Source organism: Ylistrum balloti, unplaced genomic scaffold, assembly GCF_031769215.1.
Source record: "Ylistrum balloti isolate Yb309-2 unplaced genomic scaffold, AGI_CSIRO_Ybal_v1 Utg370350, whole genome shotgun sequence".
NCBI classification, from domain to species: Eukaryota; Metazoa; Mollusca; class Bivalvia; order Pectinida; family Pectinidae; genus Ylistrum; species Ylistrum balloti.
Window position 1 is genome coordinate 167336 of NW_026782250.1, and position 26514 is coordinate 193849.

Consider the following 26514-nt stretch of genomic DNA (forward strand, 5'->3'; position numbering starts at 1 on the left):
ATCTCTTAGACTGTACATCGGTTTTAATGAAACACGAATCAGATGAGTTTCCCCCAAACACTCATAGGTGTTTAGAGCAAAATGGAAATCCAGGTGTTTAGACCGAACTAGATGTCCTACAGGTGTTTAAGGAAGATGCATATTGTTAACTTAATTGAAAATACACTTTTTTTAGTTTCAACGAGCACAGTCTAGCTGACGACGACGACGACAACGACGATGATGATGCTGACTGAGGTTGATTATATGGCAATGAGAAGCGGAGTAGCAGAGGGGATTGAGAAATTTAGAATTCCGTGCCTAATAGGTTATAGTAATTTAAGCGAGGCCGGTTATAGATTATTTGGGGTACTGGGCGGCGGTAAGTGAAAACTCTTATTTTCGATAACCGCAGGAGGATCTTTTTCGTGCGAGATTGGACAATTTTCATAAGGGGGAGGGGTCTAGTGTAAAGTTTGTAACTAAGGTAGGTAATCCAGTTACCTACTGTCAACTCAGCTAAATCCCCGTTGATCGCAATACTTCATAATATAATTATTTTGGCAAATAAATTCACTTTCACGGACAAATCAATTCATTTTAAAATAAATTACTTTATATTTAGTTTTGTTATCAATAAAATGTATTTAGGTACCGTCGGTGCAAAACCGGAAATGGGCGTGTGATTTTTACTGCGGAACTATCATCGACAACAAAGGTCAAGGTAGTTTTACTCTCGTACTCGAGAAAATGGCGATGTTGTATATAGCCTGACCAATATTTAACGGCTATGCAAGGGAAAAGGAAGAAACGGATTGTTGGGAAGATAATATGGGGGCCAAGGAAAGGACATTTAAAAGAAAACGGGACGGTAGAGTGATTTCTTTTTTAAATTCCATGGATCTGTTGTAGTTTGTTGTAAAGTTTGTGTTGTCAATCTTGACTCTCACTAATCCGTTATCTCAACCATGTCACTGTCAACGATGTCATGTTTATCGTCTTACAGAGCCATCATATATGATATGCTGAAACAGAAATTACATAATTCTCGTGTTATTTTGAAAGAAAAGAAACTTCACCCGATCTGAAACCGATATTTGAAAGATGAAAAAATACGATCGACTTGAATATCACAGAAGAAATATCGTTCAGTATCAATCGGATCATATTTAGGTCTTTGTACGAAAGTGTGTGTCCTGTTGAAGGGCCAATATTCTCTTGCATTACTTACGTAATATCCATGAAAACTTACTTGTGACATGAAAATCACAAAATAAGCACACACACAGTGTTTTGAAGGATAATCTGACATGTTAAAAATGTTCTGTCTGTCTACAGTACACATCTTCCTATTGCCTGAGAGAAATAATCATCACTTGTGGATAGTTCTTGATTCTCATTGGTGGTCATATGTTAGAATAATCAGTAAAAATATAAATGAGGAAACAAATCATCTGCAAGATGGCTGAATGATGGATCAGAATGTATTACTTATGGATAATGAAGCAGATATAATGAGGATAAACAGATCAATACTACCCTTCTTAAACAATGCTATTTTGCCCAGAAATATTATTAGGATCAACAATGAAAGTTAAACATTAAACTTACTTAGCATTTAGTGTCATTGAATTTTAAGAGTTTTCTTCAGATTTCAGATTGAAGGTGGCTAAAATGGAGTGATATTTCCATTTGTTACAAGAATGTCAAAAGTTGATCAATTAATTATCTTGTTAAAAGTTAGCCAGTTTAATGTGAACTTCAAAAATTCCTATCATTGTTGATTTAGAAAGTTTTCAGGGGGAGATAATGAAAATGAATATCTATTTTCTTGCGCTAATCTAAGGATGTTCATTACAAATCAATAATCAAATGACAAATACTTCTCATGTTTATCTACAGTAACAATGAACATGGTAGAAGTCCAAGCAAATGTAATTTAATTTCTGTGATAGTTTTACATTTACATGTATTTTGAAGAAACTTTCACATTACCAACATTTTGTGCTAAGAACAATGATGTAGCAGCCACCTGTTGGAAGCGGACATAAAGTTACCGGAACATAGAGCTTCTTCAGGTCACGTTTCACAATCATTTTCCTATAGATTACACTTTATAATGGGTCATATTATCAGAGCTTTAACACAAATACAAAGACTTTTTTCAGTTCTAATATGATGAAATTTTATCTTTTATTTATGGTAGTATTCTGATGTTAAACATAGGATTCTTTAAAAAAAGTCTTCAACATTGAGAGACTTAACATTTCAGCAAACTGCAGTAGCTGCAAGTAACATCTTTTTTGTGTTTATGATTTGTTGATGAAATAATTGAGTGTCACAAACTTGAACAAGATTCTGTAAGAAGACATGGCAGCATTTTCCACAGTGAGCATGTTATATACCTGATATATAACAACAATATCCAGTCAATTCTTGTCTTTTTACAGAGAGCTATAATTGTAACTGATTCAAATGCATCAGAGACTGAAATGCAAGTTGTTATGATTGATGTTTGCAGACCACACCTACAGTAAATAGAGTACCACCAATGTAACAGCTGCTTTGACTATTATTATTGGGTAGATTTACACTTAATAAACAAGTAATAGATATACATCATTGTGAATAAGATATTTTTAGGGGGAAATCCCTGATTAATTCAGAGGGCATGCCTTGTAACAGTCAATCATGTTCATTGTAACACAATGCAACAATATAACAATTTTTATGTGCTGGACGTGAGTATAAAAAAAAAAGTACAAATTTAATTTTACTTCAATTTTTTATATCAATAAATATATTACTATACATAATTTCTTAATTGCTTGTTTCAGGCACCAGGATGGATGAGCCAACCCAGTGTGTACCATGCCCTTATTGTGATATTTTTAGAATTCTTTGCCTGGGGTCTGCTGACGTCGCCCATGATTATGGTAAGTTATGGACAGTTGTGTATTGATAATAATAAGTTATAACAACAAAGTGATATCATGAATCCTATGATCAATGTTTGATTGGTCATTTCATGTGGTTTTACATTCATTAAAAATGACTGAAACATTTCGTACAGTTGTTGCATGCCTTATCACTCAATTGTCAAAGAGGTGATGAGATCAGCACAGTTCCCAGAGGTATTGTGACCAACACAGTTCCCAGAGGTATTGATACCAACACAGTTCCCAGAGGTATTGATACCAACACAGTTCCCAGAGGTATTGTGACCAACACAGTTCCCAGAGGTATTGATACCAACACAGTTCCCAGAGGTATTGATACCAACACAGTTCCCAGAGGTATTGTGACCAACACAGTTCCCAGAGGTATTGATACCAACACAGTTCCCAGAGGTATTGATACCAACACAGTTCCCAGAGGTATTGATACCAACACAGTTCCCAGAGGTATTGAGACCAACACAGTTCCCAGAGGTATTGATACCAACACAGTTCCCAGAGGTATTGATACCAGCACAGTTCCCAGAGGTATTGATACCAGCACAGTTCCCAGAGTTATTGAGACCAACACAGTTCCCAGAGGTATTGATACCAACACAGTTCCCAGAGGTATTGATACCAACACAGTTCCCAGAGGTATTGATACCAGCACAGTTCCCAGAGGTATTGATACCAGCACAGTTCCCAGAGGTATTGATACCAGCACAGTTCCCAGAGGTATTGATACCAACACAGTTCCCAGAGGTATTGAGACCAACACAGTTCCCAGAGGTATTGATACCAACACAGTTCCCAGAGGTATTGATACCAACACAGTTCCCAGAGGTATTGATACCAACACAGTTCCCAGAGGTATTGAGACCAACACAGTTCCCAGAGGTATTGATACCAACACAGTTCCCAGAGGTATTGAGACCAACACAGTTCCCAGAGGTATTGATACCAACACAGTTCCCAGAGGTATTGAGACCAACACAGTTCCCAGAGGTATTGATACCAACTCAGTTCACTGAGGTATTGAGACCAGCACAGTTCCCAGAGGTATTGATACCAACACAGTTCCCAGAGGTATTGATACCAACACAGCTCCCAGAGGTATTGAGACCAACACAGTTCCCAGAGGTATTGTGACCAACACAGTTCCCAGAGGTATTGTGACCAACACAGTTCCCAGAGGTATTGATACCAACACAGTTCCCAAAGGTATTGATGCCAACTCAGTTCTCTGAGGTATTGATACCAACACAGTTCCCAGAGGTATTGATACCAACACAGTTCCCAGAGGTATAGATACCAACACAGTTCCCAGAGGTATTGAGACCAACACAGTTCCCAGAGGTGTTTAAACCAACACAGTTTCCAGAGGTGCTTAAACCAACACTGTTTCCAGAGGTGTTTAAACCAACACTGTTTCCAGAGGTGTTTAAACCAAGACAGTTTCCAGAGGTGTTTAAACCAAGACAGTTTCTAGAGGTGTTGAATTCCTGATACTCTAGGGGATCATGTTCACTCTCTGCTCCCTGGGAACATATCAAGGGAAAATTGAAGGGTCCATGTGCAACACTTTGTAGACAAGACAAAAAGACTAGTTTGATTATCTGATGTGCATCAAACAAATCTCGAGGTCCCATAACAGTATCTGCTAGTGGCTTTGAAGAGGGGTATAGCTCCTTTGTTATCTTCAAAAGGAGCATACCAGCCTGTGATTGGTCAGTTTTTTTCTCCTGGAATTGATAAAATTACTTCACTTGTGTTTCAATTTTGCCATGAAATGTTTGAAGAGTGCAGAGAGTGGAGGTGATTGTAATTCCTGGAGTATCAGGGATGGAGGTGTTGGGACCAACACAGTTTCAAGAGATATTGATACCAATAAAGTTCCGAGATGGGGTTAAGTCTGACACAGTTTCCAGAGGTGTTGAGACCAACACAGTTTCCAGACGTGTTGAGACCAACACCAAGGGGAAATAGGTTTAAATTTTGACTTATATAAAAGGCGTGAAACACCTGTTTTGTTACTTGAATTATTTGAAATAATAAGATAGAAGCCATTGATGCCAATACACTTGTATTTTCTTTCACGATATACGTAAGATATGTCATGATTAGTGACACCAGCAACTGTTGGAGTACTTGGGCACATTCAGGTGTTCTGCACCGGTCAACTGTTGACTGGGTTATTACAAGTTTTCCCTGGAAATATTAAAAATCCTTTATTTACAATTTAAACAGTCATTTAACTGTAAGTTTTGTTTTAAGTGATGGGCTTGAGAAAAAATATTAATATTTAAGTTTTTTTCAGGTCCTGAACGAGACTTTTCCAAATCATACCCTCCTACTTAATGGGTTAATAACAGGTGTTAAGGTAAGATTTTATACAACAGCATCACCTGTAATACATACCTAATCATACAGTATCTAGATATTGAAAAGTATTTACCAGAAATTCTTTGTGTCCCATTAAAACTACCAGAAATTCTATATGTCCCATTAAAATTATCAGAAATTCTTTGTGTCCCATTGAAAATCTATATGTCCCATTAAGATTCTATATGTCCCATTAAAACTCTATGAGTACAGGACTCAGGAGTCACATATATGTTCATCATTTTCAAGGCAAAATAATTCCATAGGATATGGACACAGATAATACAGAAAGTTCTTGTGATTTGATTTATTTTGAATTATTTTGTTGAGTAAATCAGGGTCTTCAGTAGATATTATCTCTGTAAACACATCAACACCATCAACCAGATTTTTTACTTGTCATATTTTTACAGGGAATGTTATCCTTCCTGAGTGCCCCTCTGATTGGAGCATTATCAGATGTATGGGGCAGGAAGACATTTCTGCTCCTAACAGTGTCCTTTACCTGTGCCCCGATCCCTCTAATGAAGATAAGCCCAATGTAAGTGTGTTAGCCATAGATTGATGTCTTATGTATACATATATATGTATTAAAGAGGAATGTAAATGATGAGTTTGTCTTTATTGCCATTTTAAGGTCATCTGACCTGAAGTGTTATGATGACCTATTGCCATCATGCTTTGTCCATTATCATGCACCATGGCTGCCATCTTGAAAAATATACTTAAAACTTCAAAGTGTTATTTTTTTACTTTGTCAAAACTTCGATAGGTAAGCCAGGGAGGCTATCTTGTAACATAATCGACTATTATGGTTTTCCTGTGCAACACCTATTTCAAACTTCTTCTCAAGTTTCACCAGTGGGATTGAGCTCAAACTTTCATGAAATGATCCTGAGATGCTCCTGACCAAATATTGTTATTTTTCGGGTATGTCTGAACTCCAAGATGGCCACCATCTTGAAAAACATGTTTTCAACTTCTTCTCCAGTTCCATTTGTGCCATTGAACCAAAAACTGGAGGGAATGTTAAGGAAACGTAGCCAACAAAGTGTTGTTATTTTTCGACCTAGTCAAAACTTCGATACAGCAGCTAGGAAGGCCATTTTGTAACATGATTGCTCAATCATTCAGAGTAGAAAAATAACCCTTCTCCCTGCTGAAAGGTTTTGTAGTCAGATGACCGTTAAGGTCCTTGGGCCTCTTGTTTTTGTAAAATATCCAGAAGTGGAGCAGTGATTAACATTTATAAAGTTGAAACTTGTTGTCTTGAAATCAAAGTCGATATTTTGCTGAGAGTTGAAACAATTTTCAAGTCCCAATTTTTTTTCCTTCTATATCTTTGTGATTTCAGTTTGGATGATTCAAATTTCATTGAGTCGGAATTTCTGTTGAGTCAAAGTGATTTTTCAGTCCGTTCAATTGGAAAGCAAGGGAAAAGTCACTCGTTGTCAAGGAATTAATTTTTGCCAAAACATCGGCATGTCTTCTGATGAAATTAGTCAATACATACACCGAGTAGATAGTCACCTGTGCAGAACACATAGCTGATTATTGATTGCTAATGTATTAAAACGTTTTATACCTTCTGCTGTGATTTTTGTTTAGATATTTCAGAATTACACTTACCAGTATATAACAAATAACATATTAATTCACCATTGGTTTTAAATTCATAGGTGGTACTTTGCCATGATTTCTATATCGGGGATATTTTCTGTGACGTTCAGTGTCGTGTTTGCCTATGTGGCAGATGTTACAACAGAAGAAGACAGAGGACAGGCCTATGGTCTGGTAAGTCATGTGTAACACATCAGCAGATGGATGACTCAGAAATCTGATGTAGATTCTTGAAGTTTTTGTACCAATTTTGGTGTAGACAGGCTAAAGTTACTGCAATAGAGACAACTTTTACACTCTTGGACTGACACTGTGATGGCCCCTAATTATTAGTGGTGTGATATTGTGCAACTGAGAGTTTGTGTTAATAAAGTTTATGTTCAAATGTCTGAAATGCTTATTTCATTACAATGACAACACTAGAATCAGAGCTTTCAACCCTCATGGTCAGATTCTTAATATGTTACTCTCAGAACAGTAAGAAAACCAACCATTTGGAAGCTTTCCATCAGACTTGGGATTTGTCTTTCTAACTATGACAACTTGGGAGTTTTGGCGAGGGATTTACAGGTAAAACGGATGACATGTAGCATTGGTCAGGTTTCACACTTTCTTCATTACTCTTTTATCATAGGACTTTGACCATGATTCGTTCATAAAAATAGCATCAAAAGCATGTCCACAGAATACGGAGATATAGAAAATAAAATGATATAAAAATATCGTGATATAGCTTAAATACCTGTCATCTACCAGATTTCCTGTATTTGGTGCCTGGTTTTCTCCATCAGTCTACCTCCTTTTCCTGTCTAAATTATTATTTTGTGTATTATTGTGTAGGTTTAAAGTACCCTGTATTTGATGCCTGTATTCTGATTTTAGGTTAGCTGTGACAAGGTCTCAAGTGACCTATTGCGATAACAGTTTGTCTAACATCATATGTCATGTGTTGTAAACAATTTACAATTTTCCGCTTCATCTTATTACCAAAAAGCTTAGGGTCATGGTAATAGGCCAGTAGCATGTTTGTTCAAATAGATGACCTCAACCTGCTTTCAAGTTCAAAGGGGTCCAATGTGTTAAAATCTTTAACAACTTCTTATTTTCTCCTTCAAGACAACTTCCTTTTCCTGTGTACTTTTCTGTCACCTTAGACAAAGTCTCAGGGTGATCTATTGTGATCACATCTGACGTCATGCAACATGTATCAAGCATCTGTAAACAATTTAATATTTCCATTTTCATCTCAGAATTTTAAAACAGAACATCTTTAGAGTCAAACATGTAAGCTCATACGAATTCCATGATTTTTATTCTGATCTGACAATATATCAAATCTGTTCTGTGAATTTATTTCATATTGACTGTATACTAACCGTCTGGTAACAGTTACTTGTTTAAATAATGTATGTTTGCTTTGTATATTGTTTGTGTACAGAATGTAGGTATAACCTACTTATTTCTATTGTTTATATATGTTCTATGTAGGTGTCAGCTACGTTTGCTGCTAGCCTGGTAACCAGTCCTGCCTTAGGGTCATACCTGGAACAAGCCTACAGCGAAAACTTGGTTGTGTGGCTGGCCACAGCTGTAGCTTTACTGGACATCTTTTTTATCTTAGTAGCTGTGCCAGAATCCTTGCCAGAGAAACTTAGGCCAGCCAGTTGGGGCTCCCAGATCTCCTGGGACAAGGCAGACCCTTTTGGGGTAAGTATTATTTATGAGAATAAATAAGGAAGACACAATCGTTTATTGAAGTATGTACTAAATGTTATTTCTGTCCTCAGAAACTGTTTACAGGAAGATATTGAAATGAGCCTGATAAACTTGAATGGATGATTGTACTCTATATAAAATTTGAGATTATCACTTGAAAAAACTTATCTTTATTTTGAAATGTAGCAGGCTGATGACTTATCTTCTTTTAATCACTTTTTCTGTTACTACTACGGTATAGAAATTTAGGAAAATTGACTGATCAGCTATTAAAGAATATTTTAACAATCAACCCTTAAATAGTACATCTTGATAATTCACATGTTTACGATTACTTTTTATAGAATCGTTTCATTTGTGATGTTTTCAAACTATTTCTAAAACAGCAGAACAATATCTATAAGAGAAACTGAGATGTTAGACTTTGGGCTGGGTTTGTGCTAGATGTTTTATAACTGGGGGACCTAAGTGTATAGTTTGAGAATTTCTTACAGAGTTTTTGTGTTATTTATGTATTCAGAAAGCTTGATATACATGTATGGACAACTTTGAATTTTATGAAATCCTTTCAAACATTGGGTTTTGCTTTCTGATTAAGAGTTATCCTTCTTTGATCAGTAACTGGTCGCTAACCATAGTTTCTGTCCCTGATCACAGGCTTGGAGTTTATAGTTCATTTGTATCTATATATGGTGCTGATAAATCATAATGTACAACTTTCTATTAAAACCATGATTATTTATTTACATCCTCAGGCGCTGAAGAAGATTGGACAGGATCAGCTCATATTGTTACTATGTGTAGCTGTGTTCTTGTCCTATCTTCCCGAGGCTGGAGAATATTCCTGTTTCTTTGTCTATCTTAGACTGGTGAGTATATATAGCTGATATTGTTACTATGTGTAGCTGTGTTCTTGTCCTATCTTCCCGAGGCTGGAGAATATTCCTGTTTCCTTGTCTGTTTTAGACCGGTGAGTTAGTATAGAATGCATAACATGTCCCACAATCAGAAAAACAAGTTTAAAAACCAGAAACCTCGAAGTTGCCCTTCTTTACAGGTCTATAAAAAACTAACACATTCTCCTTAGCTTTCACATCCTGCAGAAAGCCCATGGGCCATCATACAAATTCTGATAAATGATGGGCTTATTGGTGGACAATGAAATGAATGGGTGAGATGGTCTTATTATCTGACACAGGCTTATTTCTGGATAACTACATTGATGTACAATACTGATGTGCGTGATGGTAAAATGATATTCTGGTTTACTTGTCCTAAGTAATAATTTAGAAACAACAGTAGGATGTTTATAAACTACAGAATCTGATGTAAATATCAGGATGGAAGAAAGTGATTTCCAAAGAAAATAACATCATAGATTGATATTCTACATTTCTCCAGTATATTGAGGTTTACTGTTTCGAATTAAGGAATATTTAATCAAGAATGTACAGTGGGGAAAACTGAACATAGAAGTGGTGTTATAGTAGCTGTGACATAAATCTGTTTATCCTTTCAGAGAATGGGTTTCTCGGCTGAAACTGTTGCTTCCTTTATAGCATTAGTGGGAGTCCTGTCTGTTATTGCTCAAGTAAGTATTGTCCTGACAGAGTGTACCATGAAAGCAGTATTCATGTAAAAACAGTATAGATGTAAAAACAGTATTCATGTAAAAACAGTATAAATGTAAAAACAGTATTAATGCAAAAACAGTATTTAGATAAAAACATTATAGATGTAAAAAAAAAACAGTATTTATGTAAAAACAGTATTCATGTAGATATGTAAAAATAGTACAGTATTGATGTAAAAACAGTATTTATGTAAAAACAGTATTTATGTAAAAACATTATAGATGTAAAAACAGTATTTATGTAAAAACAGTATAGATGTAAAAACAGTATTGATGTAAAAACATTATAAATGTAAAAACATTATAGATGTAAAAACAGTATAAATGTAAAAACAGTATTGATGTAAAAACATTATGAATGTAAAAACATTATAGATGTAAAAACAGTATAAATGTAAAAACAGTATTGATGTAAAAACATTATGAATGTAAAAACATTATAGATGTAAAAACAGTATAAATGTAAAAACAGTATAAATGTAAAAACAGTATTGATGTAAAAAAAACAGTATTGATGTGAAAACAGTATTGATGTGAATACAGTATTGATGTAAAAAACAGTATAGATGTAAAAACAGTATTTATGTAAAAACATTATAAATGTAAAAACATTATAGATGTAAAAAAAACAGTATTTATGTAAAAACAGTATTGATGTAGATTATGTAAAAAAACAGTATAGATGTAAAAACAGTATTTATGTAAAAACAGTATTGATGTGAAACAGTATTGATGTGAAAACAGTATTGATGTGAAAACAGTATTGATGTGAATACAGTATTGATGTAAAAAACAGTATAGATGTAAAAACAGTATTTATGTAAAAAACAGTATAGATGTGAATACAGTATTGATGTGAATACAGTATTGATGTAAAAAACAGTATAAATGATATATCTTTAGTAGACATCTTGTCGTTGGTGAAGTAAGTATTGTTGCCTGTAATGTTGATTTTGTTGATATTAATCAACCCTATTGTTTGTTTCAGACCTTGATATTGACTGTTTTAATGAAGTATCTTGGTCATAAAGGAGCCATTATGTTTGGGCTGGTGTTTGAGATCATACAGTTGGCCTGCTATGGTTTTGGATCTCAGGACTGGTGAGTTTACATACTGGTTATATTGGTGACAATATTTCCATATTGAATTTGTTAGACCTACCATATTCATCACTTATAATCTAACAGAAATGTAATTATAAGCATTTTTAACCCCACTCCCCTCAACAAATGTCATATGAAATTTAATTCACAAATTAAACAACTGAACAGTGTTTCACCAACATTATTCACAAACTTGCTCTACAATAAAATTTACTGATAACACATGCCAGGGGACAATCACTTTGATATACCCTTAATTTGTAGAAAAATTTACATGAATTTTTGTTCAAACTGATAAAATTCATAATAAGCAAACATCACTAAAATAATTCCATTTTTTCTGGACTATCACCATCTTAAACTGAATGTGATCAAGTTGTAAACATACTAATTATATATAGATCTTTTGTGTGGTGTAGACTTTTGTAACTTAATGGTAAATCTTTTGTACTCATCTAGTTTATTCTTATCATTTGGTCAAATATTTTGTTGAATTCAATTTCATTTCCCTTGTAGCATTTAACATACAATAAAAATCATCATTCCTTGGAAAACCAATTACTGTATTTTCCGTTTTTTTTTAATGTCCACATATAAGCAGCACTGGTATATAAATAGCACACCACAGTCACGAGGAAAAAGTCCATCTTATAGCAGGGCTCTCACAAACACCATTTTGGGACTGGGGCCCGGGGCCCTTAGAATTCGGAAAAATAGCGGCTTTTCCTTAGAATTGGGAAAACTTGGGGTCTAAATAGGGAAAAAAAGATACTATTTTGCATTGGGAATGGGGCCGAAATTTGACCCCAAATCTGGCAGATCGAGAGCCCTGTATAGTCCGGAAAATACGATAAATTATGAAAATATGATTTAAGAACATTTTTAATGTCAGCATTACATTTATTTTTAGAAATTGAATATGCTTAAAAACATTTTGACAGTACTGCAGGCCTTGAACTGATAATTTTCATTAACCAAGTGGACCCTAAACTAATAAAACTTTATCAAGCAAGTGGACCCTGAACTTTATAACTTTGTAATAAACAAGTAGACCATGAACTTTATAACTTTATAATAAACAATTGGACCATGAACTTTATAACTTTGTAATAAACAAGTAGACCATGAACTTTATAACTTTATAATAAACAATTGGACCATGAACTTTATAACTTTGTAATAAACAAATGGACCCTGAACTTTATAACTTTGTAATAAACAAGTAGACCATGAACTTTATAACTTTATAATAAACAATTGGACCATGAACTTTATAACTTTGTAATAAACAAGTAGACCATGAACTTTATAACTTTATAATAAACAATTGGACCATGAACTTTATAACTTTGTAATAAACAAGTGGACCATGAACTTTATAACTTTGTAATAAACAAATGGACCATGAACTTTATAACTTTGTAATAAACAAGTGGACCATGAACTTTATAACTTTGTAATAAACAAATGGACCCTGAACTTTATAACTTTGTAATAAACAAGTGGACCATGAACTTTATAACTTTGTAATAAACAAATGGACCCTGAACTTTATAACTTTGTAATAAACAAGTGGACCATGAACTTTATAACTTTGTAATAAACAAATGGACCATGAACTTTATAACTTTGTAAAAAACAAGTGGACCATGAACTTTATAACTTTGTAATAAACAAATGGACCCTGAACTTTATAACTTTGTAATAAACAAGTGGACCATGAACTTTATAACTTTGTAATAAACAAATGGACCATGAACTTTATAACTTTGTAATAAACAAGTGGACCATGAACTTTATAACTTTGTAATAAACAAGTGGACCCTGAACTTAATAACTTTGTAATAAACAAGTGGACCATGAACTTAAATCTTTGTGATAAACAATAATTGGTTATAGCTTAATTCATTATAACAAATAAGTACAAAATTATTAGCATTTTTTTGGGGGGTAACAAACCTTCACTTCATTCAAATCATAAAATTGTTCTATCTGTATTCTTCATACTCCTATATTATAGTAACTTTATTGAGATATCCTACAGCGATAGGTTGGACTGTACAGAAGTCTGGTTTCATGCCAACCATAGGCAAAGTTAAGTCAAGTATAGCTTCAGTATAATTTCTCCACTGATAGTATTTACAGGATTATGTGGGTGGCTGGCTGTATGGTGGCCATGTCTGGAGTTTAATTTCTCCTCTGTTTGTATTTACAGGATTATGTGGGTGGCTGGCTGTATGGTGGCCATGTCTGGAGTTTAATTTCTCCACTGTTTGTATTTACAGGATTATGTGGGTGGCTGGCTGTATGGTGGCCATGTCTGGAGTATAATTTCTCCACTGTTTGTATTTACAGGATTATGTGGGTGGCTGGCTGTATGGTGGCCATGTCTGGAGTATAATTTCTCCACTGTTTGTATTTACAGGATTATGTGGGTGGCTGGCTGTATGGTGGCCATGTCTGGAGTATAATTTCTCCACTGTTTGTATTTACAGGATTATGTGGGTGGCTGGCTGTATGGCAGCCATGTCCAGTGTAACCTATCCAGCCATTAGTGCATTTGCTTCATCACATTCTTCTGCAGACCAACAAGGTAAGAGGACATCTTGTTTTACCTCTTTTCCTGTTCTTCAACAATAACGTCCCTCCAAACTCTCTCCCACTTTGTTATCACTTTGCTGTATTAATGTTCATTGTTTTTAGTTTACATGGCCTGTTCCTCTGTCAACATTTCCTATAAATCACTACTACTCATGAATGACCAAGCAGATTTTGACCAAATTTGGTGGAATGGGAGGATCCAATAGGAAAGCAGAGCAAATTCTATCTGACTTCTCTTGTAGGAATGTCTGGAGTTTGCCCAAATTAAGTCTGCAGAATTTTTGGATGGAGAGTAATACATTTTGTATTGGTCCCCTGGGGCAGAATGGTATGGCTAATAATTGATATAGAGCTAATTCTTTATAATCATTCTTCTATAAGAATGCCTGGATTCTGTCCCAATTTAGTCTGAGGCATGCTTGGGTGAAGGGGATCAATTTTGTATAAACATTGAGTTTCATGGTTTTGGCCTCCTTGGTTGGGAAAGGTGGGATGGCCCAATAGTGGCAATACAGGAAATTCTTCAAAATTCTTCTTCAGTTGGAATGATTCAGTTCTGTCCATGTTTGATCTGTTTGTGTAAACAGACCCTATAACACCCTTTGCCCAGAGGGGCAGGGCCTAATAGGGAAAACATATATAAGATATAGTGTTTTAAATACTTTTCCTATAGTTTAAATAAATCAACTTCAGCAAATGTAACCAGATCATCATGAGCCTCTTTGGAAAACAATCCTCAGTAGTATTGATAAGTATTTCTCCTGAAAGAATGAATGATATTTTTTCTTGCAAATCTTATGAATCTGCTATGCTGTGTTTTTAGAACATGAATAATGTGTTTGGTACTGTTTTGTAATTGTTGATGTTATTTATACATATAATTTGTTTGTATTTAATATAAATTTAAGAGAGCACTTTACTTGAATGCTGTGATGTATTGTTTTCTTATTTTGTCTGAAGTTGATTTAATCAAAGTCAAAGTTGTCCTGAATGGCAGTTTGATTCAACTGTATTTATTAGAGTTACTGCCCTGTTTTGTTTACGTAATGTTAATCTTATCCAAAGATCATCTCTCTCAGTTTTCAGTTTATTTATTTCAAATATTGGAGGCTTAAATCACTTTGACAAAAAGTCCTTTTTTTAAACAATTTGATTCAACAATTTTTGAAGGAGTAAGTTTTTTATCAATTTCTTGGAAAACCACAACATGGGATTGTATTCTCATAAATAGTATTTTGATTTAAAAATATTTCAGAAACCTATTGCTCTTAGTTCTTTTTAAGTATTTTAATCATGTCAGCAGTTTTCTACCCATCTCTTTAGAACTTGTATTACCTTATCACAATATAAAACCACACATCACTTCAGCAGTTTTCTACCCATCTCTTTAAAACTTGTATTACCTTATCACAATATTAAACCACACATCACTTCAGCAGTTTTCTACTCATCTCTTTAGAACTTGTATTACCTTATCACTATATAAAACCACACATCACTGCTTTTCCTCTGGATGTTTTGACTGAAAATCATTCCCATATTTGTATTCTTTTCTACTCATCAAATCCTGAATATTTGGCCGGCATGGGCGTATGTTGTTCTGCCCAGGGTGCTCTTGTTGTGAATTGACACTTTCTTATTGTGTAACTAATGTAATTGTAACAAATTTGAGGTTAATGGTGGAGTTTTATGTGACAAAAATGCTTGGATTTTCTTCTGTCACAGTCCACTGTACCAGGAATATTTACAGTTACTGTTGTGTTAACTTCTTTGTCTGAAATTGGACATATCCATATAAAATTAGTTATTATTTACTTGGCGTTGTGCGGTAGACTAGCCACTGTCTCTAGAATATTGAAATTATCAATGAAATTGAGCTTTATAATTATGGTCTCACAGATATATCTAATGTAAAGTTTCAAACTACAAGGAATTGAGCTTAGGTAAGAATTGAGAAGCAATTATTTACACTGAACACCACATGGAGGCTTACAACATGCCATTCATCAGGGTGTTTTTACTCAAGGATACACTGGGGACATATAGGTAGATCTGTGATCTGGATCTCATGAGAAAGACTACAGAGATAGAATCACATATTACAAACCAACCTTGCCTACAAGTCTTCCTTTTGGCCATGTGTAAATAACCTTGTTATTCTGGGCACTGGTTAGTGTACAGTAGAACCTTGTTAGTCTGGACACTTTGGTTTGTGTGTACAGTAGAACTTTGTTATTCAGGACACTTTGGTTTGTGTTTACAGTAGAACTTTGTTAGTCTGGACACTTTGGTTTGTGTGTACAGTAGAACTTTGTTAGTCTGGACACTTTGGTTTGTGTGTACAGTAGAACCTTGCAAGTCTGGACACTTTGGTTTGTGTGTACAGTAGAACCTTGTTAGTTTGGACACTTTGATTTGTGTGTACAGTAGAACCTTGCAAGTCTGGATACTTTGGTTTGTGTGTACAGTAGAACCTTGTTAGTTTGGACACTTTGATTTGTGTGTACAGTAGAACCTTGCAAGTCTGGATACTTTGGTTTGTGTACAGTAGTACCTTGTTAGGGTTGACACTTTGGTTTGTGTACAGTAGAACCTTTGTAGTCTGGACACTGTGGTTTGTGTACAGTAGAACCTTGTTAGTTTGGACACTTTGGTTTGTGTTCAGTAGAACCATGTAAGTCTGGATACTTTGGTTTGTGTGTACAGTAGAACCTTGTTAGTCTGGAAAATTTGGTTTGTGTGTACAGTAGAACCTTGTTAGTGTGGACAATTTGGTTTGTGTGTACAGTAGGACCTTGTTACTCTGGACACTTTGGTTTGTGTGTACAGTAGAACCTTGTAAGTCTGGATACTTTGGTTTGTGTACAGTAGTACCTTGTTAGGGTTGACACTTTGGTTTGTGTTCAGTAGAACCTTTTTAGTCTGGACACTGGTTTGTGTACAGTAGAACCTTGTTAGTTTGGACACTTTGGTTTATGTACAGTAGAACCATGTAAGTCTGGATACTTTGGTTTGTGTGTACAGTAGATGCTTGTTAGTCTGGACACTTTGATTTGTGTTTACACCGTAAGAGGTAATCCTTGATATTTCTGTGTGTTTAGATTCTGGAAAAGTGGAGCAAATTTATTTTTACAATGTGGCCTTGACTGTGACCTTTGACATACATTTGAAAACTGCCCATTCATTATCAGGTGCAAATATTTATTAATTTGCAATTTTGCTCATTATCTTAGTAAACAAATATAAGTGTGAGTTCAGACCACAATGAGGCACAAGTGTTTCACAAAGTGTGCATGCAATTAGCACATGCCTTACACAGTACGGCTTCAGAAGTTTGTTGTAATCAGGGGCATAGTGTTTCATAAACACATCTAGTTCTTTTAATGACTTTGTTTTGTATGTACAGTAGAACCTTGTAAGTCTAGATACTTTGGTTTGTGTACAGTAGTACCTTGTTAGGGTTGACACTTTGGTTTGTGTGTACAGTAGAACCTTGTTAGTCTAGATACTTTGGTTTGTGTGTACAATAGAACCTTGTTAGTCTGGACACTTTGGTTTGTGTACAGTAGAACCTTGTTAGTCTGGACACTTTGGTTTGTGTGTACAATAGAACCTTGTTAGTGTGGACACTTTGGTTTGTGTACAGTAGAACCTTGTAAGTCAGGACACTTTGGTTTGTGTGTACAGTAGTACCTTGTAAGTCTGGACACTTTGGTTTGTGTGTACAGTAGAACCTTGTTAGTCAGGACACTTTGGTTTGTGTGTACATTAGAACCTTGTTAGTCTGGACACTTTGGTTTGTGTGTACAGTAGATTCTTGTTAGTCTTGACACTTTGTGTTGAAATGAAAACTGCAGACTTACATAAACTAGTATAATGGTAGCTTCTGATCTGATTGTCCAAACACAGTTTGATTGTCATGATCATGCTGGAGTTGTCTTTCTTCTGACACAATTATTCAGTGGAAGAACCCCCCCCCCCCTCTCCCAAATATAATCCGCATCCATAAGTCATGTTTATTGTGGTATTATCACGATCTGTCTCAACTTTTTAAATACTGGTCTGTTTTGATGTGAATCTGTACAGCAATTCATCACTGAAACCATATCAAATTTGTCTGTCGCATGATTTACTTAAATTATATGCATTTTATTTTGGCTTGTGTGTATAAAAGGGAGGTTATACAAGTTATGGATCATCTTCAGCGTCTGGTTATGGAGGTATTAGAGTTTTTACGGCCGACTTGTCTGTAGCTTTGGTCTTGCAGTACCTCTTAATAGCCCTCAGTAAATTACCGCCACCTTGTGTCTGGTGTGATCCTAACAATGACTCACATGTTTCGTGTTCAAAGTCGTGTAATTATAAGGTTGTGACAGACCAGTTTTCTCTGCACCTTGCTTATCTGTGAGTCATATTTCGTTATAATATACACTGTAATGATATTGTTCAATCTAAATTCTAGGGTATTATAATTGTAAATGCAACGGCAGCATTGAATAATGGTGAAGATATTGAATACAAATGGTTGTAAATTGATGTGTCTATTTAGAATGAGAGTGCTATTTGCCCATTCATTCTCCACTATGATTGTACTTGACTGTTATATAAGGTTAGACTTATGACGGAGTAGACAGTCTGTTTCACAAGGTTACAGCCCTACTTTGTATTCATTACTTGCCCTGCAGTCGAAGACCTGTCTTGCTTTTTCCACAGAAAAGTTGTCCATTAAATGTGTATGTGACAAAAGTATGTCGGGGTACATATATTGGTGTCGCTGGTAATTGGTCGTGTGTATTTTAAGCATTTCAACACCAATACATTATCTTTGTCTTCTTCCCCGCTGTTTTTATAAAACTCAGACACCAGAATGATTTGAAAAATCAACATATAGGTATTTGAACAAAACAAATATACAGCAGAACTACGATTTACAATACCGACCATGTTTATCTGGAGGTAAACTCATGTCATATAATAAGCCCAGTCCCCTACCTGCTGCTGTCCTGTGGAATTATTCTAGTTTCTTGTTGAATTCTGACATATTTTCTGTATTGTTTCTCACATAATTATTTCTTTATTCTTTACATAACTTTATCAAAAAGTCATTCAAGCATAAACATCAACGTTTTTACTTGAAAATAGGTCAAAGTTCATTGCCACTTAAGGACTTAACCTTTGAATCTGTAGTGGGGATCCTGTTGATTGTAGGACTGTTAATTACCTTAATTTCTGCTGTTTTTAATTCCAAGCTACTTTTTAATAAAAGCAGGAACAATCTAGAGCTACTACTAAGTTTTTCTGACAAAGGAACTGAAGAAATTAGAAAATAGCAATATGTATTATTTCTACTGCAGGTGTGGCCCAAGGTATTATCACTGGTATACGAGGATTATGTAATGGCTTTGGTCCGGCCATGTTTGGCTTCATTTTCTACCTGTTCCAAGTGGACCTAAAGGATCCTCCGCCCACTAATGCCACGGCAGTCAATTCAGAAGAGGTAAGCACTGACCAGTGGTCATTTCTTCAGGTATAGATAGTCACTTTATTCCCATTAAATGTAGACATATTAAAAATGAGAGTTGCTGCCCCTAGATATTTTAATTATCTAAATTATCAGATCATTTAAGATGATCGATTCTTGGGTACCTTTTAAGTATAAGATTGTCTTCAGAAAAAAGCAGACCAACTGTATGTATTTTCAAAATTTTCAGACAATTGTCACTGATACTGATATTAAAATGTGAGGATATTAAGGTGAGCTAGGTTTATACAACTAAATGATTAACCTTCTACAACATCTAGTTTTATTTTGGTTTTCAGAGTTTGATCCCTGGTCCTCCATTTGCATTTGGAACCATCCTAGTCATAATGGCATTGCTTGTAGCTATATTTGTACCGGAGAGTCCACACAGCTCCGTAGGGAAGGGCAGCTCTCGACATGCATCTTCAACTGTTGAAACTTTTAATCAAGAATCAGGTATGTGATACATTCCATCACAAATTAATGAGGGTATTTTTTTTATTTGCTTTTATGACTATTCTGCATTTTCCAGTATACATGTAAATATGTCTCAGTTTTTCAAGACTGATTGGTCTCATTAGTTTCTCATGCTTTAGACCAAGTAAGCTCGACACATTACTCTGACATATCTGTTACTTATTTATTGTGATAACCAATGCTTGTATCTGATAAATAGCGTGTAAGGCCATCACTGTTTACAGGGAATCATTCACCGACAATTTTTCTGGCATTCACATCAACATGCTATTTTCACCAAGTCTGAAATTTGTCATTGAAAAAAATACAGAAACAAATGTTAACCTTGAACGTAAAACTTTATCCTGCTTAATGACAAGATGGCAAAATGATTTCTAACCACCTGCAAAACTTTCACAATATACTGAAGTGAGTTTGCATCACTGTCTTAGCTTGAGATGACAGCTGTGTATCTAGAGATGTATTACACTTTTGTATGGACATTGGTTAAATAACTTGATACTTGTGTAGATTATAGATCCATGGTTGTGGTGTTCTGTTATCTTTTAATCTTGTCCTGTACTTTTTAGATCGTCTTATTATTTTGATACCATGTTTGTATATCTCATATATTTATCAAATTCTTTCTTACATGAACCAAAAAAGGTAACATATAATGTCTGTTATAAAATTTCACTTGATTTCTTGCAATGACAGGATATCATTCTTATCTTAAGGATGTATGCTACCTGACATATTGCACCTGTGATTTGTGCTAGTGTTATAGCACTTGGAAACTTGTTGACTATTATCTGATTAAATACTACATAATTCATCGTAATTAAAAACAAATAAAAGATGTATGAATTGTCCAGACTATTTCCTGTCCAGCAGAGGAAGTGAGTAGCTATCATCTTTATTGACCCTGGTTGTCTCCCCTTCAATGGAGAAAACGCTTTAATATCAGTATTTTGTTTCATTGAGGATTGTATACCATCCTTGTGTTTCCCTTTGTCTTCCCTTCAGTGTGGAATTAAGTCATTGTCCTTGTTTATCATGGTTTATGTCTTTTCATTTGACAAGGAGCCACTCTTCTCATCCCATTTATCTCTCCTCTTCAGTTGAATGGAGACAAATATTGCTTCATTCCCCCCCCCTCCCCTTGAGGATAGTCTTAATTTTTTGTTCTTAAATAACTATAATTGCATCTTGTTCTTTTTCAAATATAAGAAGTGGGTTTTGTTTTTTTTTATTTTTGTCAATTTACTGAAAATATTAAGGATTTATGGAAGGGAATTTACCATATTTGGAGATTATTAACATTATGCAGATCCTGCATGTTGTCAGATTAGACAGGTAAATGTGACCACAATGTCAGGGTCTCACATTGTCAGATTAGACAGGTAAATGTGACCACAATGTCAGGGTCTCACATTGTCAGATTAGACAGGTAAATGTGACCACAATGTCAGGGTCTCACATTGTCAGATTAGACAGGTAAATGTGACCACAATGTCAGGGTCTCACATTGTCAGATTAGACAGGTAAATGTGACCACAATGTCAGGGTCTCACATTGTCAGATTAAACTGGTCTCTGTGAAAAGTTACAAATGATGACTCTAAGATATCAAACGTGTTCAGTCAGATGTTTCATACATATGCTGTACTTGTCATTGAAGTGGAGACAACTATTCCTATATCTCGTTTATTGTCATTGTCAGATTTAGAAACATATACTTTAACCACAACAGCACTTTATAATATTATATACTGCACCTCATATAAATGTATATAAAAATACAAGATTGGAGGTATTTATTTAAAAGGGACAGTCTTAGGAAAAAATGTCTTGATTACCTACATGTACACATGCCCAGGGATTTCAGTTTTTATCTTACTGAATATTTCGGAAAGAAAAACCTTAAAAAATGGTGAGAAAAATTTCAGTTAACAGTTAACAGCATATTTTGTCTTTGTCAAAGTTAAAAATAATAATAATAGAAAAAATATGAAAGAATCAGTTAAAGAAAAAAATATCAATTTTAAACAGGTATATCAACATGATGAAATAATTACATACCTTTCTGTAAGTTTTAAACATCTCACTTAGGAGGAATTCAGCTTTCCTACGTAGTTAATGATTCTGTGTTGTAGGAAAATAGTGTACTATATACATGTATGTCATATTGCTGCTATGTTACAACTTATAGAGGATCTGCCGGGGCCCAGCGTACTATATACATGTATGTCATGTTACTGCTATGTTACAACTTATAGAGGATCTGCCGGGGCCCAGGGGCTCCCATCTCAATTACAGACGCAGTTCTGCAATAATCTGCAGAGACAGAGCTAGAAGGACTCTATGACATTACTGTGTTGGGTTATGGGCTTATGTTGGATACGGGAAAATGCATGATATAACTATATACATGTCTATTGTGGTATAGAAATTAGTTTAGTTAGATCTACTCAGTTGTTTCTGAAATTTATGTTCAGAAAAAGTCTACAAAAACTGCCAAAAAATATTTAAATGTTCTTTGTTGAAAGTCAAGATCCTTATCTGTTTCTAGAATTAATTACAGTTATTGATTTATTGTATAATTCCAACATTTATTTCCACCAATTTTAAAGAGCCTTCAATTTAAGTTTGGTGGTTGGAGAACTTTCAGAATGGAAGATAGATATATAGATAATTTTGATTAGTTAAGGTTTGACTGGACATTATTTAAGTGAATACCCCATATCTGGAATGGTGTGTGAATGTCAGCGTATTATCAATTATATAGCAGTTTGATTAAGACCGAGAAAAAAATGTGTCCTATCTCTATTAATGTCTCTCAATTCAATGATATTTATTCATTAATTTTATATATTTTTAGCTCTAGTAACACCATCACATTCAAAAAGTATCTATATTTTAGGAAGGATTAGTTTAAACATTGCTATATTTTAGGAAGGATTAGTTTAAACATTGCTATATTTTAGGAAGGATTAGTTTAAACATTGATAATGTTTTATAAAGTTTTGGGTACGGAATGAAATTAAACTCACATTCGGATAAGTCACAGTAAAGTAAAATTTTATGAGAAATTAAAAATATTGAAAAATAAAAAGTTGTGATCTTGGGTTTTTTGATGATTTTTGAAAAATTCAGTATCATTTTGTAACCATGAAATCAATATTACCTTTAATCTATGTTATTTATAGAATGAAATTTAAATTGACTGCAGGATGTGATATTATGTAATTGACAAGTTTCTGTTTCCTGTTTGCAGGTCATCGAAGTATCGAGAATGAGCCTTTGATTAATGAGTCGGAACAGGAGGTGTAACACCAGTAGATATTAGGTCTTCTTCACCAGTGACTTATCTAAACTCCTCTGATACCTGTACCATGGTGGTATAGACTGCTAACCAGGTGCTGCGATTTCATTATGGTACAGAAAGAATTCAGTTCTTGTTGAAATGTGATAAATCTTTCTGGAATTCACCGAGTAAGGGATATGTTCATGAGCAGACCATTTTAGAAAGAGTTTTTTGTGGAGGAAAACATCAGAGGTGTTCATTGTGAAAAATTTTCATCCCAATTTTAAGTCTTCAACGGCTTCATCTATTGTGAATTTATAAACATGTTTACCACTGTGCTTGTAGATCTGTTAAAAAAAAAGACTATTTGCACAAATACTGTTGTATTGGCAAGTGTTCCCTCTGTGTTCTGCTTATTACGGATGCTTGGTCCCACATTCTTCTGCGACAGTGTTACACCATGTAACACGGTTTCCTGTGGTACATGCCTTATGGATTCTAGAGCTGAGCCGAGTTATTGAAGAGACAATAACATTGCTATGTGTGTTCTGTGCCAAGACCTCCAAATTGCATCTTCCTGTTTAAAATATGTACATTTACTAGTGATATCGAAACATTGGTATTTGAAATTGGATTTAAGTAAAAATTCTGTCTTAAATTTGTGAACTCCATTTATGCTTTAAAAGAGAGAATTTTTATTTAATTTCAACTTTCAGTATCTTGCAGATACAGATGTATATGTATGTTAGATATGTAGTTGTTGTGTTTTATTGAGTGATGTAAACATTTGTAATAAATTTCCACATTGTTGGATATTCAAAGAGGATTTTCCATAATGGTTGGATATTCAAAGAGGATTTTCCATAATGGTTGGATATTCAAAGAGGATTTTCCATAATGGTTTAAAAAACAATTGAACATGATTATGGTTGAAAATTTTAAAGACTGTTTTAATAGGGGGAAATTCACTGATTAAAAAAGATAGGACCATATATTCCACAAGGCTAGGGTATGCAGTTCATGCAGGATATCACAGAATATGCCAGCTGTTATTTATTTGTAGTCACAGTCTTTAAAAATAATCTTAGTTAGCACTAGCATGAAACCTATGCCCCCTTTTGCTATTTTTAGGGTTAAAGTTACTAAATGGTTAGATTTTTATTTTATCACTAAAAAAAAACATTATCACATTTATATCCTTAAGAAATTGTGCACTTTCAGTTGATTATGATATTTAAACGTTTTCATTACCATTTTATCTAAAACCTCAAAGAAATTGAAATAAAAATAGAACGACACAACACTAATTTTTAACATTATCCTACAGAGAGTGTAAACAATGTCTTTGCACCTGATCAAAACAGCAAATGGCAGTAGATACAACAGCGAGGGTCAACAAATCTTGATCAGTTTTTCTCAAAAAGTGCTTTAATTTTGTGAATACCCGGTAGTCTTATTTCAAGTATTATAACACTTGCCCGAAATCAAACACACAGAAAAAAATATGTAATGTAATTATTAAGTCCTTTTAAGGGAAAAAACCCCAAATGGAATGATTTAACTGATGTGTATTTACTGGTAGGTAAAACTAATACAGATATATACAATGTATGTATTTAAATGATAAACTTGAAAGTTGTGTATTGTTACTTGTCTCACAAACAGGTACATCTCTAAAGCAAATCTCATGACTGTTAATGTACATAATAAAAAGATTGTGCCATTGACTGACGGTTGCCTGTAGAAGAATTGTGATAATCTGTTGAAATATTGATGTCCACAATCATCTACCAGTAAATCCATGTGTGTTTGATTCAGTTTTTAAAATCTTGTTTTTAGTTTATTTGTATTCTCATCAAAAGTGATTCACTTTGGATCTTTTTACTTACCTCATTTATATATACATTACTTTGTTAAGCACAGGAAGAGATTGTCAAACAGATAATGTATCCCGAGACTATCTACATGTATGTACACATAACTTAATACAATTTTCTAAAATACTATTTAAATTTAATTTAGATTTTGATGAACTCCATAAAAGTACCTTTTTGAGAAGTGTCCCAAATGGTTATATTCATGATTGAATATATTATCATTCAAATGAAATATTACAAATGAGCAGATTGTATAATGAAGAAAATAAAAGAATCTTAAATTTCAAGGTAGGGTAGACAGGTATCATTAAAATATGCAGAGAGTGTCTGTATAGAAAGAGTGGGTGTGTCTGTATAGAGAGAATGGGCATATCTGTATAGAGAGAGTGAGTGTGTCTGTATAGAGAGAATGGGTGTGTCTGTATAGAGAGAATTGGCATGTCTATAAAGAGAGTGGGTGTGTCAAATAAGAGAGAGTGGCTATGTTGATATGAGGAGAGTGGGCGTGTCTGTATAGGGAGAATGGGTGTGTCTGTATAGAAAGAGTGGGTGTGTCTGTATAAAGAGAATGGCGTGTCTGAATAAAAAGAGTGGGTGTGTCTGTATAGAATGAGTGGGCGTGTCTTTACAGAGAGAGTGGGCATGTCTGTATAGAGAGAGTGGGTGTGTCTATATAGAGAGAGTGGGTGTCTGTATCGAATGAGTGGGCATGTCTATATAGAGAGATTCGGCTCTATGTATTGAGAGATTGGGCGTTTCTGTATAGAGGGATTGTGTGTGTCTGTATAGAGAGATAGGGTATGTCTATATAGAGAGAATTAACGTATTTGTATCAATTGGGTATGTCTGTAGTCTTTATAGAGAGTTGTGTATCTATGGAGGTGATCAGTGTATATCTGTATAGGAGGGTTTGTGTTTCTGTATATAGAGGCTTGGGTATAGTGGACTGGGCATGTCCTTGTGTTGATGAGAAGGTATGTGAGACAGTGGGGAGGGGATGGGGGGAGGTGGGGACAGGTGGAGGGGTCTATGTGTTCCTACAAGGAAGTTTCTGTACGCAGAACCCTCAATATTTTATTGGAAGTTATATAAGCTTAAATGTAATGATAATTTATAATAAATTTGAATTGAAATTTGATTAACATATGTTTCCTTTGTTTTTGTAATTATTAATTGATGTCATGTTAGAGTCATATCATTAATGTAATTAGAATCAACTACATGTAGAACAGTAATTAGGACCTTTTTAGAGACCATGGTAACATTATTTGTAACTTATTTGTGATATATTGTATTATTTATTATAGGTAAAGAGTTCATTATAAGTACCTGGAGTAATTTTTGTTTAACAGTTCTCTTTGTTTTTATCGTTTCAAAATT

At 34.5% G+C, this 26514-nt stretch overlaps 1 protein-coding gene across 2 annotated transcripts; it reads left to right on the top strand.

Moving 5' to 3' along the window:
- Positions 1-736: 736 nt before the first annotated feature.
- LOC132553768 (hippocampus abundant transcript 1 protein-like) lies at positions 737-26120 on the top strand. Of its 2 annotated transcripts, XM_060218041.1 has the most exons (14): positions 737-850; positions 2817-2915; positions 5236-5298; positions 5714-5841; positions 6980-7094; positions 8409-8627; positions 9392-9505; positions 10156-10227; positions 11258-11370; positions 13869-13966; positions 19329-19471; positions 19795-19951; positions 20827-20850; positions 23228-26120. In XM_060218041.1, exons 1-14 carry the CDS (start codon positions 770-772, stop codon positions 23281-23283), a joined length of 1482 nt encoding a protein of 493 aa, XP_060074024.1. In that variant the 5' UTR covers positions 737-769; the 3' UTR covers positions 23284-26120. The 2 variants fall into 2 exon arrangements, with proteins under 2 accessions (XP_060074024.1, XP_060074025.1); XM_060218042.1 differs by lacking the exon at positions 20827-20850.
- Positions 26121-26514: the final 394 nt, after the last annotated feature.